The 21,350-nt window shown below is 45.8% G+C and overlaps 1 protein-coding gene across 1 annotated transcript in view; it reads right to left on the reverse strand.

The window, feature by feature from the left end:
* The window catches only part of LOC144931718 (intermembrane lipid transfer protein VPS13B-like), a 301,466-nt gene that overhangs the window by 176,673 nt on the left and 103,443 nt on the right, over positions 1–21,350 (reverse strand). The window contains 1 exon segment of the mRNA XM_078855932.1: positions 14,722–14,907. Coding sequence (XP_078712058.1) covers positions 14,722–14,907 — 186 coding nt within the window.

The raw sequence follows: 21,350 nt of genomic DNA on the forward strand, positions 1-21,350 counted from the left end.
AACTTTGGTCTGCACCACTCACTCGACTTTACAATGCAATGCAATTTTCTCATACACCATGCCTACATGCTGGAAAGTCTGAAAAGGCTACATTACTTTGACGTGTACTGCGTACACATGTATATGTAGACGGTATAGGGGCATGCAATGATTCCCCTTAAAATTAATTCGATGCATTGTCACGATTTAGGGTCGCGATTTAATGCGTATGAAAATTATTGGTTTTATTTTCTACTGCTTGTTACTTTTACTTGTCTTGTTAGCCTGGCTTTGTACGAACGTTTAGTCTGAATTTTATATGAGCAAACCATTTGTATCTAATTAAAAACATGTTTAAACAAATAAAACACGCTAAAACGACTCCATATGAACAGAATAAGCAGAAAAAATTGAATGTATGAATCGATGCATCTTTCAATGGTTTATATATGGCGAAGCGGTGGACCAGTGGTTAGCACACTGCACTATCAACACGGTGACCTGAGTACGATTCCCGCTGACAGCTGAAATCAGCGGCGGATGATATTTAAACCGGTTCTGGACCACCCACCTTCGCCAACCCACAACTTGATCAGCACAGTGATGTTCGGACAAATATCATCCATGGCCGACACGGTGTGGGTAGGCCGTAATGCAGCGGTGTATCAATAAAGTGTCTTCAGTTAATTATTACTATAAACATATATGCCCCGTATGTGTGTAGGAATGTATAATGAAGTCATGTACAACTGACCACGTGTCACCTAAGTGCTGGGTAGTCCGTCACCCGGTGCTTAGTGTGGCGTGCCCCACATGCACCTTGTGAACGAATGCCCTCTCCGTGTCTAACTATCTAATTATTTGTTATTTCACCAGCTAAGGCCCACTGAGCTGTGCAGCTCTTTTTTTCAGAAGCGACCTGGCCACAAATGATAACTCAACGAAGTGGGTTATCGCGTGGAAATTTAGAGCAGCCAAATACACTCGGCGCATGCTGTGGAGGGAAAAACTGGACAACCATGAGAAACATCCACACAACCATGGGGAGAACGTGCAAACTATGAGCTAACGGACTGGAATCTCTCCAGTACCATTAACACAGAAGAATATGGATAAAAGCACACCTAACATAAGCAAACTGTGCTTACATTGCACCAGTGGTAGCAAGGCAAACGGCAACTTCTAATACAAGCACACCAATGCGACTGTAAGCATGCCTTGCCTCGCCTTGCTCACAAGGGGTGTGCTTAAATCCAGCCCCTGCTCTCAATAAAGGTAAACAAAATGAAACTTTTCAATCCACGGCTAAACGAATTCCCTCTCTGCACCGCGTGGCCTGCCGCAATTGTTAGTCCACACTTCACCACGCTGGTCAGTTGTTTGGTGAAGGGCAAATGCCTCAAGTGTGAAAAACGCAAAGGGAGCATGAAACAAATAAGTAAATACGTAAACCGCCGTCGGTCCACAGCATAGGTCGCAAACGGGTTTTGATTCCTTACCCGTACCCGTACCCGGCCGCACCAGGGTCGCAAACGGGTACCCGTGCCCGGCCGTACCCGTACCCTACCCGTACCCAGCCGGGTACGGGTAGGGTACGGGTATCGGGTACCTGATTGCGACCTCTGGAATGAAGCCATGTTGCAGGCGCGGGTGGGTTGATTCTAGGAACTTGAATTGTGAGAAGAGACAAGACGTTGGGAAATGAGTGACAAACAGTTACTCACCAGTGACTCACGGCCTACCCGTACCCGTACCCGGCCGCACCAGGGTCGCAAACGGGTACCCGTAGCCGGGTATCGGGTAGGGTATGGGTATCCGGTACCCGGTTACGACCTCTGGTCCACAGTGCCAACCGCGTCCACCACGCCGAGTGGCCCTCGCCGCGTGGTTACCCATTGTGTTTGTTGTGCACGCCATTTATCACCGACTACGAAATACAAAACGGGCGATTGGGCAGAAAGCGGGGCCCGACAATCTCAATGGTATGCGACGGCTCGTCAAGAGTGAAACATAAAGATAAACACCGACAGATTTGGGATTATTATTTTTTTTTGACTGTGAGAGTCGGGGCTGAAACTATTCCTGTAGGGTCGAACATGAACGGGACAGCTGGATCAGCGGAATATATCGTGCAATAAATCACGCGCAGTTCACAAACTGTTAAAGTTGTTGTTAGTCATATTTGCCAGCAAAAGCAGCTATATCCTGCAAGCGGAATGCACCTCAAACGCTTTTACAAGAACTTGGAACACAGGCGCAGAAGAAAATAAAAAAACTGACACATTAATAAACTGAAATCTGGCTTTGTGAGCCTTAACGCTTGTTATGGTTTGCAGTATACCATATACATATATGTGCAACAGACTGTCTGAAAAACAACTGCATGTTAAACCAAACAACCCTTGCAAATCGCAGTTCATGAAAACAAAAGATGCCACTTCGCGGTTGCGCCCTGTTGCTCTTCTCGCGTGTTTCCGGTTCGTAGTGTCCAACGTTTCTGGAAGATTCTTAGTGAATAGAACGCAATCGGTTGAGTTCCTGATTTGTTAAAATTATTTTCTTTGAGTAGGTTCCTGAAAAAGCTGCTCACGGGCAAAGCGAAACGTCGGACAACACGCGGCCCAAGCCGACAACAGCACGTCGATAAAAATGTGACCAGAGATGCGCTACGTGGGTAAGGGGGTGGGGGGTATTCTCTCCTGTGTCCAGTGGGAAAGTCAATGTCATCGCTGGTGTATTGCCGGTAGGAGAGCGTCGCAGTAAGTCGCGCGCGCCTCTGTACAGGCGTGAGTGGCCCGTGACCCCCGTGACCCTAAACGCATCTCTCGTCCCGCAGATGGCCTCTACGAGCCACCCGCCACCCACCCCCCACCCCAACCGGGCGCTCGCTCTCCACGGCGGCCCTCCCGTGCTCCGGCCGACTGATTTAGTGCCGCTTCTACATTAAGGAAGGACAAAAGGGCACGGAGGAAATGTCGGTTTACAAAAAGGCAAAGGCAGGCTACCCGGGAGGAGAAAGCAAACGATCAAATAAACACCCTCCCCAGTTCCTGGGGCTTACTTAAGCACTCCGGTTGGAGCTTCGTTTATCACTGAAAAAACACACTCCAGAACATCTGTTTTCTGTTTTCGATCAATATCGAACAGATATATACGTGTGGCCATTAGTCCACCTAGCTCAAAGGCAAAGGGAGTTTTCATTGCTAATACCGTTAATTTAAGACACGGTAATTAATTTTAAGCAAACGATTTAAACAATAACAGCTGAGTGCTAGACTCTACCTAGAAATGTTAAGGGAATCACGGTGTTCCAATAAACATTTTAATACATTATTACAACACAAACGAAGCTGTTTATGCAGTCTTTATATGTGAAAACGAACCCTTTTAAAAGTAATTTCCTCTGCACCCATGGGCTATTAAGTGTTAATATACTTGGACGGGGTGGCGTGGTGTGCCAGCGGTCAGCTCACTGCGCTATGAACTCAACGACCTGAATTCGATACCTTGGCCATGCCTAACATCGGCGGCAAGTGACGTCTCAAGCAGTTCTTGACGCCCCTCTTCCATCAACCTGCACTGACCAGCACGGCGAAGTATGGTGGAAAACCCCCCATGACCGACGTGGCATGGGGAGGCCTTGATAAAGCAGCCCGTTGGCAAAGGGCCGCAACGTTCGTCCGTCGTACAATCGTACACATGGAGAGGGGAGGATTCTCTACGTTGCAAAAAAAACATTCCCGCGCGGTGGTCAAAGCTTGTTCTCAAGTTGAAACTTAACGGAAAGATTTACAAAAAAAAAACTGTCGTAGTTATTTTTTTCCCATTCTTCATCTGCCTAACACCGCCGCTCTACGCGGTTTTTACACAGGCTGTCAGACGCGCGCCATTTGTTACGCGTTTTACCGCATTCTTCAGAGGTCCAAGCTGCCCGGCTTGCCGCTGACCACACACAGACAGACAGCGGAGGCAGCGGCGGCGGCGTGTAATTACACGGACGCAAGACAGTTTTCGGAGTGTAACGGATCTTCCTTGCTAGCGCCCGCCGGGGGGGACCTTGGAACGCCCCGGCGCAGTCCCAAGCGCAGCGGAAAGAATATACAGCGCTGTCAAATACACGCCGCCGAGCGAAAACACCGGGGAAGGCGGACTTGATTTGCGCCGCGCTACTAACCGCTCGCAATTGTTCGCAGCTCGAAGACGGTACGCGAACAATACGACATTGTTGCTAATGACGTCCAGAAATAGCCGTTCCAATAAACAGGACGTTGCTTCAGATTTATTTAGCAAAAGGAAAATGGTGAAGAAGGACTGGCGAAGTACGATTGATATGCGGTGACGTTGGCCTTGAGCTTGCGTAAGTTTGCATCTCTCGAGGGTGAAACTTCACAGCATAACGATGCACGTGTAAACGTAACGCAACACCTGCATATCCATTTAGGAAAAAATGCCAGTATCGGCTTCTAAAGTGACTACTGTGTTTTTTGTTGTTGCATTATCAGTGATGGTTTAACTGTACAAGCTCAAAGCATGTGCGAGCAATCACTCCGAAAAATATGTTGCATTCCTGCTCAGCCAAATGAATAAAATCCCACTGTGACAATGTGACCTTTGAAGGGCGGGGGTTTCTTTTTTCATTTTACGAGTTTGGTTTCAACGATGAACTACCATCGAGGTCATGGGCAAGTGAGATGTCACGAGTCACTAGTTGGGAAAGCCATTTCTGTCAAACTGTGTTGGCCAGGGCCAACCGCTGGAGCAACCATTAACATTTCCGACCACTTAGCCCTGACCTCCGTGACCTATATTTCAGCACTGCTCCGACATCTAAAGCCTAGGGAGGTGGGGAGCGTAGGGGAGGGTGGGTGGGGGGGTAGGTATGGGGTGCCAGTGGGAAGGTATACAAAGCAACAGTCGGTTGGCTGTTCAGAATTATGCACCCACGGGTACAGAGGCCCGACAGAAATTCCTGCACTGGCTCGCACGGCGAACAGATGGAGCGGCACGACGCGGCGTAGGGAACGTGACATCACTTCGTAACACCAGTGGGCGATGGGGCTTCGTGGACACAAATCTCCTTGATACTGGCAGATTCCAGTAAATATTATTCAGATGCGGACTCGGAGAGACGTGCGTAAACGATGCGAGAGCTTAAAATAAAACTTGCGCGAAAACAGCGCTGCCCTTGACGATTTGAGTTTGAGCAAGATCGTCGAAGGGCGTTTAAGATTCGAAGATCGCTAAATGCGTTGATGTCTGAAATGTCTTGATTTGCCTCTCCCCTGCTGGCCTCTCAGAGCGGTGTACTCTGCATGACCCTGGGTCTGTATTGCAAAACGTAAGGAAGCCCATCAAACCGCAGCCCCACATAAACAAGACTCTACCCTTGTATAAACTATGTCTGGACCCAGGCAATCAATTACGCCGCTACATTTAAGCCTAACGCCTCACGAAGGCCCGGGCACTTGGAGCTGACACGAAAACAGTCCCATTTTATAGCCAGCAACGAAAAAGAGACTTTTTTTTTGTAAATGAGGAATGTTGGCCTGCAGGTGGAAAAATGCCATCGACTTAATCAACAGGCCACCTATTAATCTACATTACTCTCACGAACTTCTTAGTTGTTGTATTGTTGTTGTGGCAATTATGTTTGCCCAGCGAGTTGTCTGAAGCGGCGAGCTGAACCGGCCAATTTGTTTTTAAACTGCAAGTTGTATACATAAAGTGAGCTTTTATTATTTTAAACAGCAACCATGGCTATCTGTAGAGCTTCATTTTTAGCTGAATCAAGCTTTTAAGGAAATACACTGACATATTTAAGTCACGGGAATATACGATGACTGCATTGGGTATATTTAAAAAAAACATTTTAAAAACTACAAGATGAATGAATCCAAATGCTAAAAAGTACTCTATTGTTCACCATTGGAACCTCATTTGCCAGTAAAAAATATGGTAATTGTTTTTTTACCCTTCTATCTGGCAACAAAACTGACACCTTTTTTTTTACAAGGAGTCATGTTTGCATAGACCACAATACCTGCAGCCATAATGCAAACAAAAAAACATAACTCTGATAAGCTGTCTCGGGTGTGGACCAATCAACTTCAAGGACAGTGCATATTTTATCAGAGTTATGTTTTTTTTTGCATTATGGCTGCAGGTATTGTGGTCTATGCAAACATGACTCCTTGTCAAAAAAAGGTGTCAGTTTTGTTGCCAGATAGAAGGGTAAAAAAACAATTATCATACTCTATTGTTATTCGTGGAATATAAAACATCTTAAGAAGAAGATCGTTGTTATTACGCCAATCCCCGAATGAGGAAAACGTCTCTGCGATCGTTGTACGGTGATAGTGACCTCCCCACTCGTCTCTCCTTGCCGCGCCAGGAACAGTGACACGCACACGACGGCAGAGGACACTGTTGCGTTTGTGCCGCTCTGTGACACAGCGGGACCCCCCCCCCCGCTCCTCTCCGTTATTGCCAAGCGCGTTTCCACCGTGAAACAAAAGACACACGTATGTATGTATGTACGTATGTTTTTAACTTGTTTCGCATCGTACGTCGCCAACAGTGTTAATCGGAGGTGCGGGTGAAGGACAACTAAACACAAAAAGCGGTTGTAAAGAAATGAGTTTCCAATCTACGTGATTTCAAAGGGCACAGCTCCAGTGGCTTTTTAATATCGGAAGCAAGGAGCGTTCCAGATGGCCGCAGAAGCGCTTTCGAAAGACGCGGTGACCGTCTTTGTTCGACGGCCAGCCAAAACCTTCCTTCTGCGAGGATGACCGGAGTTCCCCGCGAAAAATACACGACAAAAATCTGTGTGCAGGGCTTGCAAATCGCCTCCTAATTTTTTTGTATGAAACAGCTTCGGCAAAGCCACCCGCGTGTTTTTTACTCGGCTGTGGCCAATTCGCCGCAATGGATGGACGACGAACGGCATGCGATGCCTTCTCTCTCTCTGCCTTATCCAAAGAAGTAACGTCTTAGGCACTCTCACAATGCTATTGGCTCGATATCTATTGCCTTGCGACTCGCAGATGGCAGTGATGGGTGGTGATCATTCTACTGAATGTGTTGGCCCGCTCTCAAGTTGAGGTCACATCACATGAAATGCACAAAAACCGAACAGGAATTGTTTCGAAAACTTTGCGTAAAACTACTATATCCATGTACTTGGTTCTCAGTTTATATAAGCAGAATGAAAATAAAACCAACACCTTCCAATTACATCATGGCACCTCCTTTGCCAGTACCAGAATATGAGAATAGGTTTTCCCCTTTATTTCTGGCAACAAAACAGCTGTGTTAAGATGTTAAAACACCAAACTGAAACCTTTTACAAGAAATCATGTCTGCATTGACCACAATACTTGTGATCAGAATGCAAACAAAAAACATACTCTGATAATATGCATTGTCTTTGAAACTGATTGGCTCACACCAGAGAGGATGTTTTTTGTTTGCATTTTGACCACAAAATATCGTGGTTAATGCAGACATGATTCCTTGTAAAAGGTTTCAGTTTGGTGTTCTAACATGTCAACACCTATTTTGTTGCCAGAAAATAAGGCGAAAACCTATTCACACCTTCCGATTAATCAATAGTTATGTAAAGATGAAGATAATTTAATGAGGTGTTTTTTTTCTGAGTGTGTTTTTCGTTGTGAATATTATCTCTCTAGGCAATGGCCGAGGTGGCTGGCGATGTACGGACAAGCTCAATGTGTAGGGCATGTCGACGCCACAATAAGCGGGCATCCTGCTATAAATGCAATTTACTTAATGTGTATGATAGAAGTGTATATATTCAGTGAAATATTAAGCTACAAAAAAAGTACTCATCAAATCCAAACTTAACGACAGATTAAAAATGCGTGCGCAGAATGTTAAAACCTGGCGATTATTGTCAGAATAATTTTAATAATTATTTTAGGGACTAAATTTGTCCTGGAGAAAATGCCCTAGTCTGGTGTTTGCAATAAACTTTTGATCCTATATTATATTGCATCAGTAAAGGGGCTTTCTCGGCAGCCAGCCAGCAATTTCACATGTAAGGACTGGTTTGTTTTTATCAGATAAGCAATGTCAAGCATCAAGAGAGTTGGCTAAACTTATACATTCTCGACGACATTTTTATTATTATTATTCGTAAAACTGGGCACTACCAAAGTGAAAATCAACAGAAACAAGTTGTGTTTTTTCTTGCCAAAAAATGCACAGAGTGGAACTATATACTATCTAGAGATCAGTAAAGCTTAACACAAAACGAAATTACCAAAACAGACCAATACCTATCCAGGAAAACCCATTTAAGGATGAGGATCTATTTAGCTGCTGTGTTTTTTCTCCTGAAAGTGTGTAGCTGTACAAATATAAATAGCAGGTTACAAAATCTAATTCCAAAAGAGGTAATAAAACCCTGGCAAGAAAACACGCAACGTTTCAAGAGTATCATCGAAGCAAAATGTTGAAGTCCTGTTAGAAACTTCTTAATTTCAAACGGCATTTGAAAAATATTTTTTTTTATTCGCATCTGCTCTCCAGCGTCGCGAGGCGAACGAACAAAGAGCATTCGAACAAAGCACTCAAGTTAATCCAACAGAGAGCGAGACAGGGAAAAAAAAGAAGTAGCTTTGTCTGACTGTGCGCACCCACACGAGATAACGCAGAAATTCCAAACAACCGAAGAGGCCATCAAAGTGACTCACTTTGGATTCCGTAACAACCTGCAGTTAAGCGCGCAAAAAATAAAATCCCGCTCCGTGAATGGTTGCAAGTGTTTATTTTCTTAGGTGAAAAATAAAGGAGTTGCCATTGCTTATTACAGAGATGCTATCGTGGCCGAGCCAGGAAAGTATGCACCGCTTGTCCGTAACCGTAGAACTCGCTCCGCCATGTGCCATTTACACGGCTTCCACTGCTCAGTCTTGTGTTAAATCCCTGCCCATTTCTAGGGCCTTCCACTTCACCAGCTGTTAAAATAAAGCAAACAAGTTCAACATTCCTCCACCAAAGCCTCATTGCCGCAACACTACCCCCCCCCAACCCTTCCACTGTCCGTCCGCAGACAGACACAAGCGCGCACATGCGCGCGCGTACGTAGAAGATCGCGCTCGTTACACATAACGTGCTACCCCACAAATGGACCACGATACCGTGCTGATCTCGTTAAGGAGCACAAGCCATCACGCGGAACCCGGTCATCCTCGCAGCGGCTTTTGGCTAGCCATCGAGCAGAGGCGGTCAACGCATCGTGCGCTTTCAGATGCGCTTCTACGGCCATTTGGAACGCTCTTCCTTCCGATATTAGGAAGCAAATGGAGCAATGCACTTTGAAATGAACTAGTTTTTGAAACTAAATTTTTAAGAACTCCTTTTTGTGTTTAGCATGTTGTCCTTCCCCCGCACATCCGATTAGCACGGTTGTCTATGCACGGTGCGAAATAAGTTCAACACTGTGCGCCTTTTGGCGTCATCTGGTCGAACACCATATGAGCCTAGGCTCTAAAGAAAGCTGTCTCTGGTGTGGACCAATCAGTTTCAAAGACAATGCATAAATTATCAGAGTATTGTTTTTTGTTTGCATTTGACTGCAAGTATTGTGGTTAATGTAAGCATGATTCCTTGCAAAAGGTGTCAGTTTTGTTGCCAGAAAAAAGGAGAAAAAACCCTATTAGTATATTTTGGTACTAGCAAAGGAGGTCCCATGATGTAGCAGCTCTCATTACTCTGATAGTGCGTTGTCTTTGAACTGTGCGCCTTTTGGCGTCATCTGGTCGAACACCATATGAGACTAGGCTCTAAAGAAAGCTGTCTCTGGTGTGGACCAATCAGTTTCAAAGACAATGCATACATTATCAGAGTATTGTTTTTTGTTTGCATTTGACTGCAAGTATTGCGGTTAATGTTTTGTTGCCAGAAAAAAGGGGAAAACCCCTATTAGTAGGTTCAACATTTATAAAGACAACACGCGGACACGACTCTTCTCTTCCCCCAACCTACTGATGATGATGTCCCTCCATCTTTGCCGACTCCCACCTCTCATAGATCTCTGCCCCAATCCACAGACCTGAACTTTTTTTTCATGTTTCTCCTGCGGGGATGTTTCTCTTGACTGCTCCTGGTCACGTGGATTAACAATGAAACCCAGCAGCTGAACATGCCTAGCGTGCGCGCGCGTGTTTTGCACAATCGGTCAGTTGTTCCGTTTAAAACCAGGTGAGAGCTGACCGAGATTACAAATTTAAGTTCCGTTGTCAAGGGAGGCCTCGGATACAAGGGGACAGCAAATACATATTCATAATTTTAAAATATATATGAAAATACGCTGCTGGAAATGCGATACGTCAAATGCAAAACGATGAAATACTAATCTTCGTGGTTCTTTCGGTAAAGTCACGTAGAAGGGAAGTAATAAAATAATAAAATAAAACATAAAAAAATAATTCTCACGACGTTTTGTCTTCAGACCTGTTCTTCACCTGAGGACGGCTGCTTGCGTTGTGGCCGAAACGTCGTGAGAATTATTTTATTATGTTTTATTTTTATTATTGTATTACTTCCCTTCTACGTGACTTTACCGAAAGAACCAAGAAGATGAATCCCTGCAGTCACGAAAGCTTTAAATCGAGATGAAATACTAAGTTTAAAAGTTAACAAAAATATAAATGGATGACAAGTAAAATGAGTTGCAGTTTTAAATGTACTTACTGTAATATTGACCATGCAGTTAATGTAGTGGCCCATTGAAAACGAATTGGGAAAGGGTTTTTTTTGTTTGTTTCCTGCCTCTTTTAATGTGAACAGGGCCCGATACTCGTCGTAATGTACTATACAAGCATGAATGAAAATAGTGGATTCACTTCCAAACCAGAGGCAGGTGTAAGAGAGTCTTACTGAAAGCAGGTACCCGTGTTTACCATGCAGAGCTATAAAACAAGATAACGCTGAAATATATCAGCTCCTGGCAGTGCGAAGCTGTCTGATGACTATTGTTTTTCTGTCTGTAGACATTGAAATTTGGCCGTGCAAGAGCACGCGTGTGTGAGTGACCTGCACTTGGGAGTTCATCTCTCAACACATGGGAGTACGTCTCTTAACACCACACCTGCTGGCAAGCGGCGCTATGCCGCTGGGCTACGCACGACTGCACTTGGTGGGCACTACCATTGCCACCAAGGTGCCGATCACACGTCCAGAGCAATGCCCTGATACGCACAGGAGCAGCTCGGCCGCTCGTTACGCTGGCGCGTCGCGCGTCGCTCGCCGCCTTGCCCGTGTGAATCTGACGCGGCGACAGTCCCTCCCGACCCGAGGGGACACAAAGGGCGCCCGCTTCGGAAGATGCGCGCGCGTGATGGGCGGCTACTTGTTTACCGCTGCCTGCACACGCACCCGCCGAAAGGACCGTGGCGGGGCAGCCGACAAGGAAGTGCGCAATCGCCCCCAGCTGCTGCTGCTGCTGCTTCTGCTTTTACTGCTGAGGGACCCCAGGGCCGGGGAGAGCTCGGGGAGGGGGGTGGGGGCAGAGATTTGTCATTGCGCAATCGCACGAGCGCGCAAACCGTCAGGGCTAATGGGGAACATCGCCGCCGGTGCCTCTGCTGCTGCTGCCGCTGATGCTGGATGGACGGAACGGCAGCGGCTGCCTGGCTCACGTCCAACTATGTGCCACCTCCTGACTGGCCGTGCCGTCCCCAACGCCCCGCTCTTAGATGTCTTCTTCTCCCGAGCTTCGTGTCCGCTTGACGTGCAAGTCCCATCTTCATCAAACGAGGGGCTAATTTCATTACAAGGATTGCTTTACACCACATCCGATATTTTAATGAGGGCCCGATCTGCCACTTGAGGCATGTCTCCGTTGAGGTCGGCAGTTTATTGAAATGATATGCGCCATTGGGGCAAGGCTGGCTTCGTGGCTCTCCATCATTTGTCTCATTAGAAAAGTTTATATATAAAAAAAAATATTAAATAAATATTATATGAATGCACATTTTCTTCGTCTACGCATATATTGTTTAAGAACACGTTTCAAGCCTCTCTTTGTCCGAAAAATCCTTTTTGCTACATTCATGGGAAGCCGATAAAACCGTCGCCGTCAACGTTAAACGCCTGCAGTCACTTGCACGCGGCCGCAGATTTACCGGCCGCGTTGCAGTCCAGTCCGTCGAATAGTGTCAACGCAAACTGTATTTTCGTTTACAAATCTGTAAATCCTCGTGCACTCTCACACCGCGGTGTCCAAAACAAAGCTTTCAACAAAACAGAGTGCATAAAACATCACTATAATACACACTGTAATGTTTATATCTTTTGTGGCAACGTTAAAAGGGCACCCTTCCAAAAGTTAATCTGGCTTTCTCTCTCTCTCTCGCCCCTCTCCGACTCGCAATGCTTTCCAGCTGATATAATGCGCACTCCTTGATCAAGCCAGTGAGAATGAAAAAAAAGCCGCAGAAAGTTCCGCAAAGCATCCAAACCATATGCTACAGGCTTGGCTGCGAGCAACATCACTTCATCGGTACCTTCCACTCAAACCCTCTCCCGAGGAATCGGCCCTTAACTTAATCAAGATCTGCACTATGATCCTTTTGATTTTTTTTTTCAAGGGAATGTTACTCAATACCCACACCCATTCATTTTCGTATTATTTGGCTGACCAGTTGGCAGCAGCAATGCAGAAAATGGGACCCAGAGAGATTTTGTGCGTGCCAGGAGTCGGCCTTTCCCTGCATTACGTTCGCCCATTATATTCGACTATTGCGAGTTTTGTTCACGTTTGTTGCCTACTGTGTACGGACGGCTACGCAAAGAGGCAAAAGCCATTCGTGGAACTGTGCACGATACAAAAGGGCAGCTTGTTTGAAGCGGTATCAGCGCTTCTCGTTACACGCGTCGCACATTTTTAACGAACACATACGAATGATTGTTCACGGTTGCGTCGCAGCAACTGAATTAACTTTATGCACATTTTGATTGATTAAAACGTTAATCATACATCCATCTTAGCATATGCACTTAATTAAATACATATTAAACGCCAATTATTAGTCTCATTAATCTTCATGCAGCGGCGTGGGTAAATATAAGTAAATTAATCATTCGTAAGTTCTATGAACTTGATATGCATTTTGTTACGAACGATTTACAGGGGTTTGTGACATTGTGAAATTGAACAATTGCAGCTCCAACTCCACGGACCCCCTCACCGAGCGGGTACGGCTCCACTGCTTGTTTGCCCCCACCCCCATTCCGCATAACTGAGTCGTGACCTCCCTCTGAACTTTGTAGATGACCAAGGCAAAAGAAAGGCAAGGTCAATTAAAGGCTTACATTCAGCAGCTGCTGCGAGCCAGAAGCCACACACATGTGCACCTGCATTTAATACAATAAAAAAAGCACAGCCCTTCAAAAAGAGACAAACGCGTTTACTTTGCACTGTGGTCTGGTCTTTTTTTCATATTTTGTGCCGATAAAAAAATTCAAACATTTGTTTCATTGAAAGTCGTAACGACGAACGGCCCACGCTACAAGTCCGGACGCATTCCACTGCGTCGTGCGGTGGGAGATTTGGTGTTTGATTTTTGTTTGATTTTGTCATAACAAATCAGGATCAAATGTGCACTGGGCACACTTGATGCTGTAACACACACGCATGCGCCCCCGATGTGTTTGTATGCTATTAGGCTCTTATAACACGCAAATGGGTTTACACACTTTCGATAATGTCAGTGTTACTACTGCCATTCCGGCTCAACTTTTTGCGCATTTGAACGTATTCTTCAACTTGCAGTGCCCAAATAGAGCAGCCCAAGTTCATCGGGGTAGATATATATATCCCGCTTCGAAGATGTGTGCGCGTTTTATTTAAATTGTGAAATATGAATATGTACACGCAAAGAAAATCCACTAAAATATTATGTTTATATATGTAACATTTTGGTTTAAAGCTTTCGTGACTGCAGGAATTCATATTCTTGGTTCTTTCGGTGGTTTTCACACCTGATGATGATTGCTTGTGTTGCAATCGAAACGTCGTGAGAATTTTATTGTTTTATATTTTTATTATTTTATTGTTTCTCTTCTACGTGACCTTATATATGTTGTTAATTTTTTCCATACCACGTACTAATTTTCTCAACAATAACCAAATCCTCAAAAAAAATATTAAAATATACATCTTTAAAAAAACACACACACAATCAAAAGATTATTTCATGAGATGACATAGCAGAAATAAAATCTCCTCCGCAAGCATTCTCCAACACATTGGATGGATTGCACTGTGAGATCTCCGAATAGATTCTTCAATCTCATCTGACATAGCTGGCACAATTGCCAAAAAAATATTGGTGTGGGGGGGTTAAACAGTGGTGAAAAGAGAAAGGGTATTCAAAAAAATAAAACAAGATGTATCGTGATTAAGAATTTTTTTTTCAAGTGTGAACCTTTAAATCTAGATTAAAAACAAATTTCTTTAGATTTGTTTTTGTGAATTAGTTTGTTGGCCTTCCCCCGCAACTCCAATTAGCACGGTGGGCTAGGTACGGTGCGAAAGAAGTTCAACATACATACATACGTACATACATACATACAACGCATCTTAAATTGCCACTTTCAATATACCTACCAAAAGCAGTAGCAAACACAAGCGATGGTTGCCGTAGGATGGTTCACCGCGGCAGCTGCTGCAGCAGCGGCAACCGCCAGTGAAAGGGCGCGTGCGCCTCTTACCTGTGTTGGAGTAATTGTCGAGCTGGTGAGGAATCTGCAGTGTGAACGTCAGGAACTCTGACGATGGCACCGCCGCGGAGCTCAGGCTGTGCGGGTCGGACAGCCAGTCCGACCGGTGCAAGCGACGCGTGTCCGTGGGGCCTTGGAACAACGGGATCGCCGCTGCATCTTTGGCACCTTCCTCTGCTTCCGATTCGGACGGGGGCGAAACGACAGCGGCAGGAATTGTCGTTAAATTGGGCGACTTTGAATTGCAGAGGGGTGGCATTGTGATCCGGAGCACCTGATGTATAATTGGTAAAAAGGCTGCACGTCCAAAAACCCCGGCTGAAATTGACTCGGCTTACTACCCTCAGAGTGTACCACACTGTGGTGGAAGTCAACAATAATTATTTCATAAAATGACAGACCCTGGCGTAAGGAATGTAGAATATACGTTACTAACTATGGGTTGACATCAAAGATAAAGGAGATGAAATACTTACACAAGCAGGGAGACGTAGTTTACTTTTGACATAATTCTTACAATTATTTGCAGCGTTACGTGAATGAACAGTGCCAGACGTTACATTTTTCTTCATCAATCGTATACGAGCTTGCTGGGCCAGCTGTGCAAGCACAGCAGTGAAACTCCTTAAAAGTAGAAGCCGTGCCGCTTCTCAGAAGGTTAATCATCTTTCCAAGCACGGAAGATCACATCGAGGTTCTTAGCCTTATGCCCGCGGGGACCATCAGGGTGCTAACCTTTTTACACAAAATTTCCACCCGTATGTAGATTAGGTATCCGCTCACGTGTGCATTATGTAATGCATGCTAATATGCGTCTGGTTATTGGCACACGGTAAAAAAAAAACCTGGACCCCTGGTGGTCCCAAAAGTTTTGAAACCTGCAGCATTCCACACTCTTCCAAAACAGCCTGCGGTGGGTCAGCGTTGGGCACGCCACTCACGGCAGAACGTGAGCTAAACGGAGAAGCAGGGGGAAACTAAACCGAGCAAAGCAAGCGAGATTCCTGCACGAGAACAGCCCAAGCACCCTGATTTGAGCCTGAAAAGATCGCCACCATAGTGTGTACGTGTGTATTTATGGTGAATTTATTTCGCAGCACAAAAAACTGTTCTAACGTAATGGGTTTTCAATCTAGATTTGAATGTGCACAGCTCCTGTGGCTTCCTAACATCGGACGGAAGAGCGTTCCAGACGGCCGCAGAAGCGCACCTGAAAGCGCTCGATGCGTTGACCGTCTTTGTTGAATGGTTTGCCAAAAGCCGCTGTTGCGAGGATGACCGGAGCTCGGGTGATGGGTTTAGGCTCCTTGACGAGATAGGTACGCTAACCAATAGCAAAGCCAAGGTTTATACAAGCCGAAGGCTCGGAGCTGGATCATATATATATGCTGTTTAATACCGTATTTTGTTAGCATGTAACAATTCACACACCTCCCCCACTGCCAAAGAATTAGATGAGCCGTCGTTACTCGGGTTCAACATTTTTTTGTCCAAGAACTGACATTGTCTGATTGTGTCTCATTTCAACCGGCTTCTTTGTTCCGTCTCATCTGTACAGCTATGCTCATTTCGTTAGTATATCGTAATATTCAAATGATTGACTAACTTTCGCAAGCCACAAACAATGCAATTCTCACACCGCACACGTCATTGCGCGGACTGTGAAGAGTAAGAATCGACGAACCGATGCGTCGTGACATGCCTAGTAAATTGGGTTTAATGCCAGAGCAGAATACAATGTGCCCCCCACCCCTTTGCACTTATCTGTGATGGCCCAAAGCCGAGCTCTTGAGCGGCCGAGAAGCGATGGATAGCGGTGGGCCCCGCACGTGGTTAAACTCACCTCCACGAGGCCGTGATTAAGCGAGGAGACAAGCGCGCAAGACACTCAGCGCATCCGTCCTCGTAACGCTTCCAGATGTAGCATACGTCTGTGGACGCGTTTTACCACGAAGCCACGGGTGTAATGAGGACGAATGCGCATTTAATAGCTGAGCAGTCGTCAAATATAACGACCACTAACTACGGTCACAACCGGGGGAGGGTGGTGGCTTCACAACTGATGTACACAAAACCACAAAGTCACAATGCAGAATGACTGCAAAGGGTTTATGGTAAACATTCAGAAATAATGAACGACAGTTATTTGTGGAAAGAACACGGAAGATTATCATTATCTCATTGCAAACTTTCTTCTCCAGGCACATTGGGCGTGTTGCGTTTCATTATAAATTTTAGTTTTCCGAAAAAATTGAGGAAGACAATCTGATGATGATGATGCAAGCAGTGATGAGAAGGAAACCGGCACTATTTGGACACACGTGTAGGATGGACAACAACAGGGAAATTAAAAGCGTGTTGTTGTTCAGAAAGATGGAAGTAAACTTAAAGAGAGGAAGACCTCAGAGAGAATGGCCTGACAAAGACAACCACGACGTCGTCAAAAGAGATCGGTGCCAGGAAGTCGTGGGCACTACTTGGGCAAATTGGCACAAGGCAGAGGAGGAAAGTGGAAACAAATTACGCCTTTTGGCGTCATCTGGTCCAACCCATGTGATACTAGGCTCTAAGGAAAGCTGTCTCGGGTGTGGACCAATCAACTTCAAGGACAGTGCACATTATCAGAGTTATGTTTTTTGTTTGCATTATGACTGCAGGTATTGTGGTCAATGCAAACATGACTCCTTGTAAAAAAAAGTGTCAGTTTTGTTGCCAGATAGAAGGGTAACAAAGCAATTATCATATTTTTTACTGGCAAATGAGGTTCCAATGGTGTAAATGACGACATGTGGACACCTACAGACTATCTGCGCATGGATCGTGGTGGTGATGATGATGATGAACAAAAAAATCACTCCATGTTGTTCTCATTTTCCGCATATTACCCACTGCGACGCACGCACCAGAAACACGGACGGTGACAACAAAACAACGGAGCAAGAGCTGAACGTGTGCCATCAAGCACGGTGCGACGATGCTCGCTTGAAAAAGACACCGCGGTGGAAAGAGGAACATGTCAATCATGCAATTGAAGGACATTATGGAGGCATCATACAGACTTCAATTCCATGGGTGCAATCAACGTTTGTCGATTCGTGCTTAAATAGCATATCAATGTTTCAAAAATCACCTCTGCAGCCACCAGAGGCCCTGTCATTCGCCGCCAGTGTCAATATAACTAAAACGGATCTCGAATCGACTGTAACCCAGGGGGTGATTCAGTACAACCCTATACACCTCCCTACCTTCAAAATTCCAAGGCACATAATAAAATCATTATCAAGGCCTCCTCCCACCCCCCCCCCCCACCTTTTTTAAAGAGTAACCTATTGCACGAATACATTTTTTACTGTCAAAAAAATTGTACTATGAACTCTGTGCTTTAGGGGGGAGGTCTTATATTACAACCATATATATCATAACTTTCAGGAGGTCTGTCGGCTGAAACGGCAAATTATTTCCTTTCCATCTGATTCCCGGGCAAATTATTTTCTTATTATGTTGCTTAAATAACACGCGCACGTACGTACGCTTTCAGAACTGCACGCACGTGAGACGCAGCTGCACTTCGATGCTATTCAAGTTCAAATCGTATCGAATTGGAACGCTTTTGTTTATCACGATTGTACTATATAGCAAAACCCACGGCACCGATCAAGGCACATGGAGCGTAGTAGAAACTGGCTCGTGCGCTAGAGCTGGAACGACTGTTGCATGAGACCACGACAGATGGAGACAGCTTGGGGAGATTAATCCAGCATTGGTTGTTGCTGCTCCTGATGATGATGAAAGGTGAGTTAACCCTTTGCCGTTCCGAGGTGTCTGCTATTTGCAGGGTGGGTCCCGTTCACTGCTGAATCTCGGAGCGTTAATTCTATTTAGAGAGGTATAGCGCCGCTGTTTTTAAAGACACTGTACTCACCGCAGAAAACTGTAGCGACACGACCGCACTCTACAATAGCTGGCGGCAACCTGTGCCAGCAAACTGTGCCACACTTCCTCCCGCATAGATAACGTATATGTGTACGTCATCGGAATGGAATCGGAAAGAAAAGCTGATGACACACACGTACGTCCATTTGAACAGGTAAAAGTTTACATATCGCTGCCTTACTGCTTCCATGCAGGAATGCACACACCGCTGCGCAGTGCGTGGCAATAATCTAGCCGGGACGCCACGGCGTCAGCGTGCATGACTCGCAATCGGAAGGGCCCAAGTTCAAATCCCAGATAGCTGTCGACCCAGGCCTTCCTCCGCTGAGAGTGGATAAAATAAGTACCGCTTTGAGGGGAACGTCAAGTGGTTGGCTTATAAAAGGACCCACCCCCAGGATCAGAATCTGCATTTATCCTGGAGAAATCCGATGAGCTATGAAGCTCTTTTTCACAGATACAGCACAGGAATGTGGAATTTGCACCACCGAGTCAGGGCTGTAAACAAGAGATGAGTTCGGCAACCTCTGCTCGATTGAGCAGGAAACCACCGAGACTTTTTAAAATTATTATTTTTTACTCCGTCATAAGTGTGTGAACAGCCCCAATGTGCTATTGCCACTTTAGAAAATGTTCTTAGAGCCCTTGATTTTTTTCCCTAACCCTTGAAATAGCCCACAAAAGAACTAGTGAAACTACACAGAGCGTGCTGGCTACCGAACAAGCGCGCCTGCTGAAAATTGAACTTGAGATGTTTTCCAAGTGTACCGTTACCCTTTTGATGCATGGGCACGGCGTTTGGAAAACAACAACAACATCGGACAATCGAATGTCTCTGGCGCTTACGTAACCGCGATCGGCTCACCACCCGTGGACATACACATGCACAAAACAACAAAACAGAAAACTCCACTGCAGCTCTTGCGTCGCGGGAGGAAAGACTTCACAATAACGGCGCATTATTGCGAACAGCTCTATTTTTACGGCGACAAAATCGAAAAAAATAAACTTTTTCTAAAAGTTATGCACAAGGGGTATTTATAAACTTTTTTTTTTTTGGCCACTGTAACCATGGGGAATTATGGCACTGTTAAGAGGCAATCATGAGAGGCAATCCACTGCAAACAGCGCAGCCTTTGGGGGATCAGGTATGAATGGAACTAAAGTGCCACGGCCAGCGATTACACTACTTCTGATGCATTTCACACAGGTTGCCAAATACCTTATCTTGACTTTGGGCTACTTGTTAGCGTCCTCCGAGACGTAAACAACAAACAGGGCTCTGCAGCTCTGGCAAAAGAGGGCTTTGTTGTGCCGTGTTTATGACCATGTGCTAATGGAACTTTAAAATTCCATGCAATTTCACTTATTGCTGCTCAACCCCAGAGGCAAGCCACCTGGTTCAAAAAGAAATGCCGGCAGCCCGCCCATCCCGCACACCAATAAATAAAATAATAAAAATGCTGAGCGGTGCTGCCTTGGTGAAATAGTTAGTTGATTATTTTATTATGTTTTATTTTATGTTTAATTTTATGTTTAATTTTTATTATTTTATTATCTCCCTTCTACGTGACTTTACCGAAAGAACCAAGAAGATGAATCCCTGCAGTCACGAAAGCTTTAAATCGAAATTTAGTTGAAATAGCTCGCTATATGAAACAGTTCGTAAACTATACCCAGTCTACAGATGGTCGCCGGTTCCCGTTCGATCTCCCCCCCCCCGGTGCGGCAGTTGAAACAATGGTGCAGGCTCAGTAAATATATCCGCCTCTGTCCACCCAGCAGTGGTGATAAATGGGCGCCCACGGTTCGCCCATCGGGGAGGGGTTCACCGATGGTGGGATAAAGTGTGGTTACTCCCACCACTTTCAAGACATCTGTCCAGAGTGGAACATTAGCGCGGTTGGCTACGTACGGTGTGAAAGAGGTTCAACATGCGCATGCACGTGTAGTGACATCTCAGATGTCATCTCAGATGTCACTGGGTAATGCTGGCTCTAGCGAGGCACGGCGTGCGATGTATTGACATCGCGGACTCCCCGTATATGTGGGTGTCGTACCAGCCCTTTAGGGGGCTCGGTGAGTGCTGAGTGACAGCGCTGAGTGGCACCACGCTCAGCGTGCAGTGCTGACCCCTACAGGGTAGGGTGTGAGAGTGCAGGCCACGGGAACGAGATTCGGCTACTCACCATTTTTTTATGTATGAAAGAAAACACGATCCCCCGATTGATGTTCAGTTGCAAGCCGCGCCCAACAAGGCTAAATCTAACATTTCTGACTCCGTTCGCTTCACCCTTCAAAAGCTTTCCGAGGCACGGGAAGCTTCCAGGGTAAATTCCAAATCGCGCCAAGTGTCCAATGAACGGATGAGGAGTTTCCGTGTTTCTACACATGAGTGGGCGCCTGGGGACAGGGCCTGGTTGCACTGTCCACAGGTACCGGTGGGTACGTCGCCAAAATTATTCAAACCCTGGAGAGGGCCGGTTGATGTGATTCGGGTCGTTCGGCCACAGTGTGTCGAGATTCGCTTGGGGCGGCGGAGTTGCTTTGTACATCCCTCTCGTCCCAAGCCCTTCATCGCCCCGCGCGAGTTCGTGCCATCTCCACACCGCAAGGGGCCGAGTGTCAGGTGTGTCCGACGAGCCGAGGTGTGTGCCCGCTGAGGTTGATCCTCAGCGGAGTGATCT

This window comes from Lampetra fluviatilis, chromosome 4 (genome assembly GCF_964198595.1).
Source record: "Lampetra fluviatilis chromosome 4, kcLamFluv1.1, whole genome shotgun sequence".
Lineage (NCBI taxonomy): Eukaryota > Metazoa > Chordata > Hyperoartia > Petromyzontiformes > Petromyzontidae > Lampetra > Lampetra fluviatilis.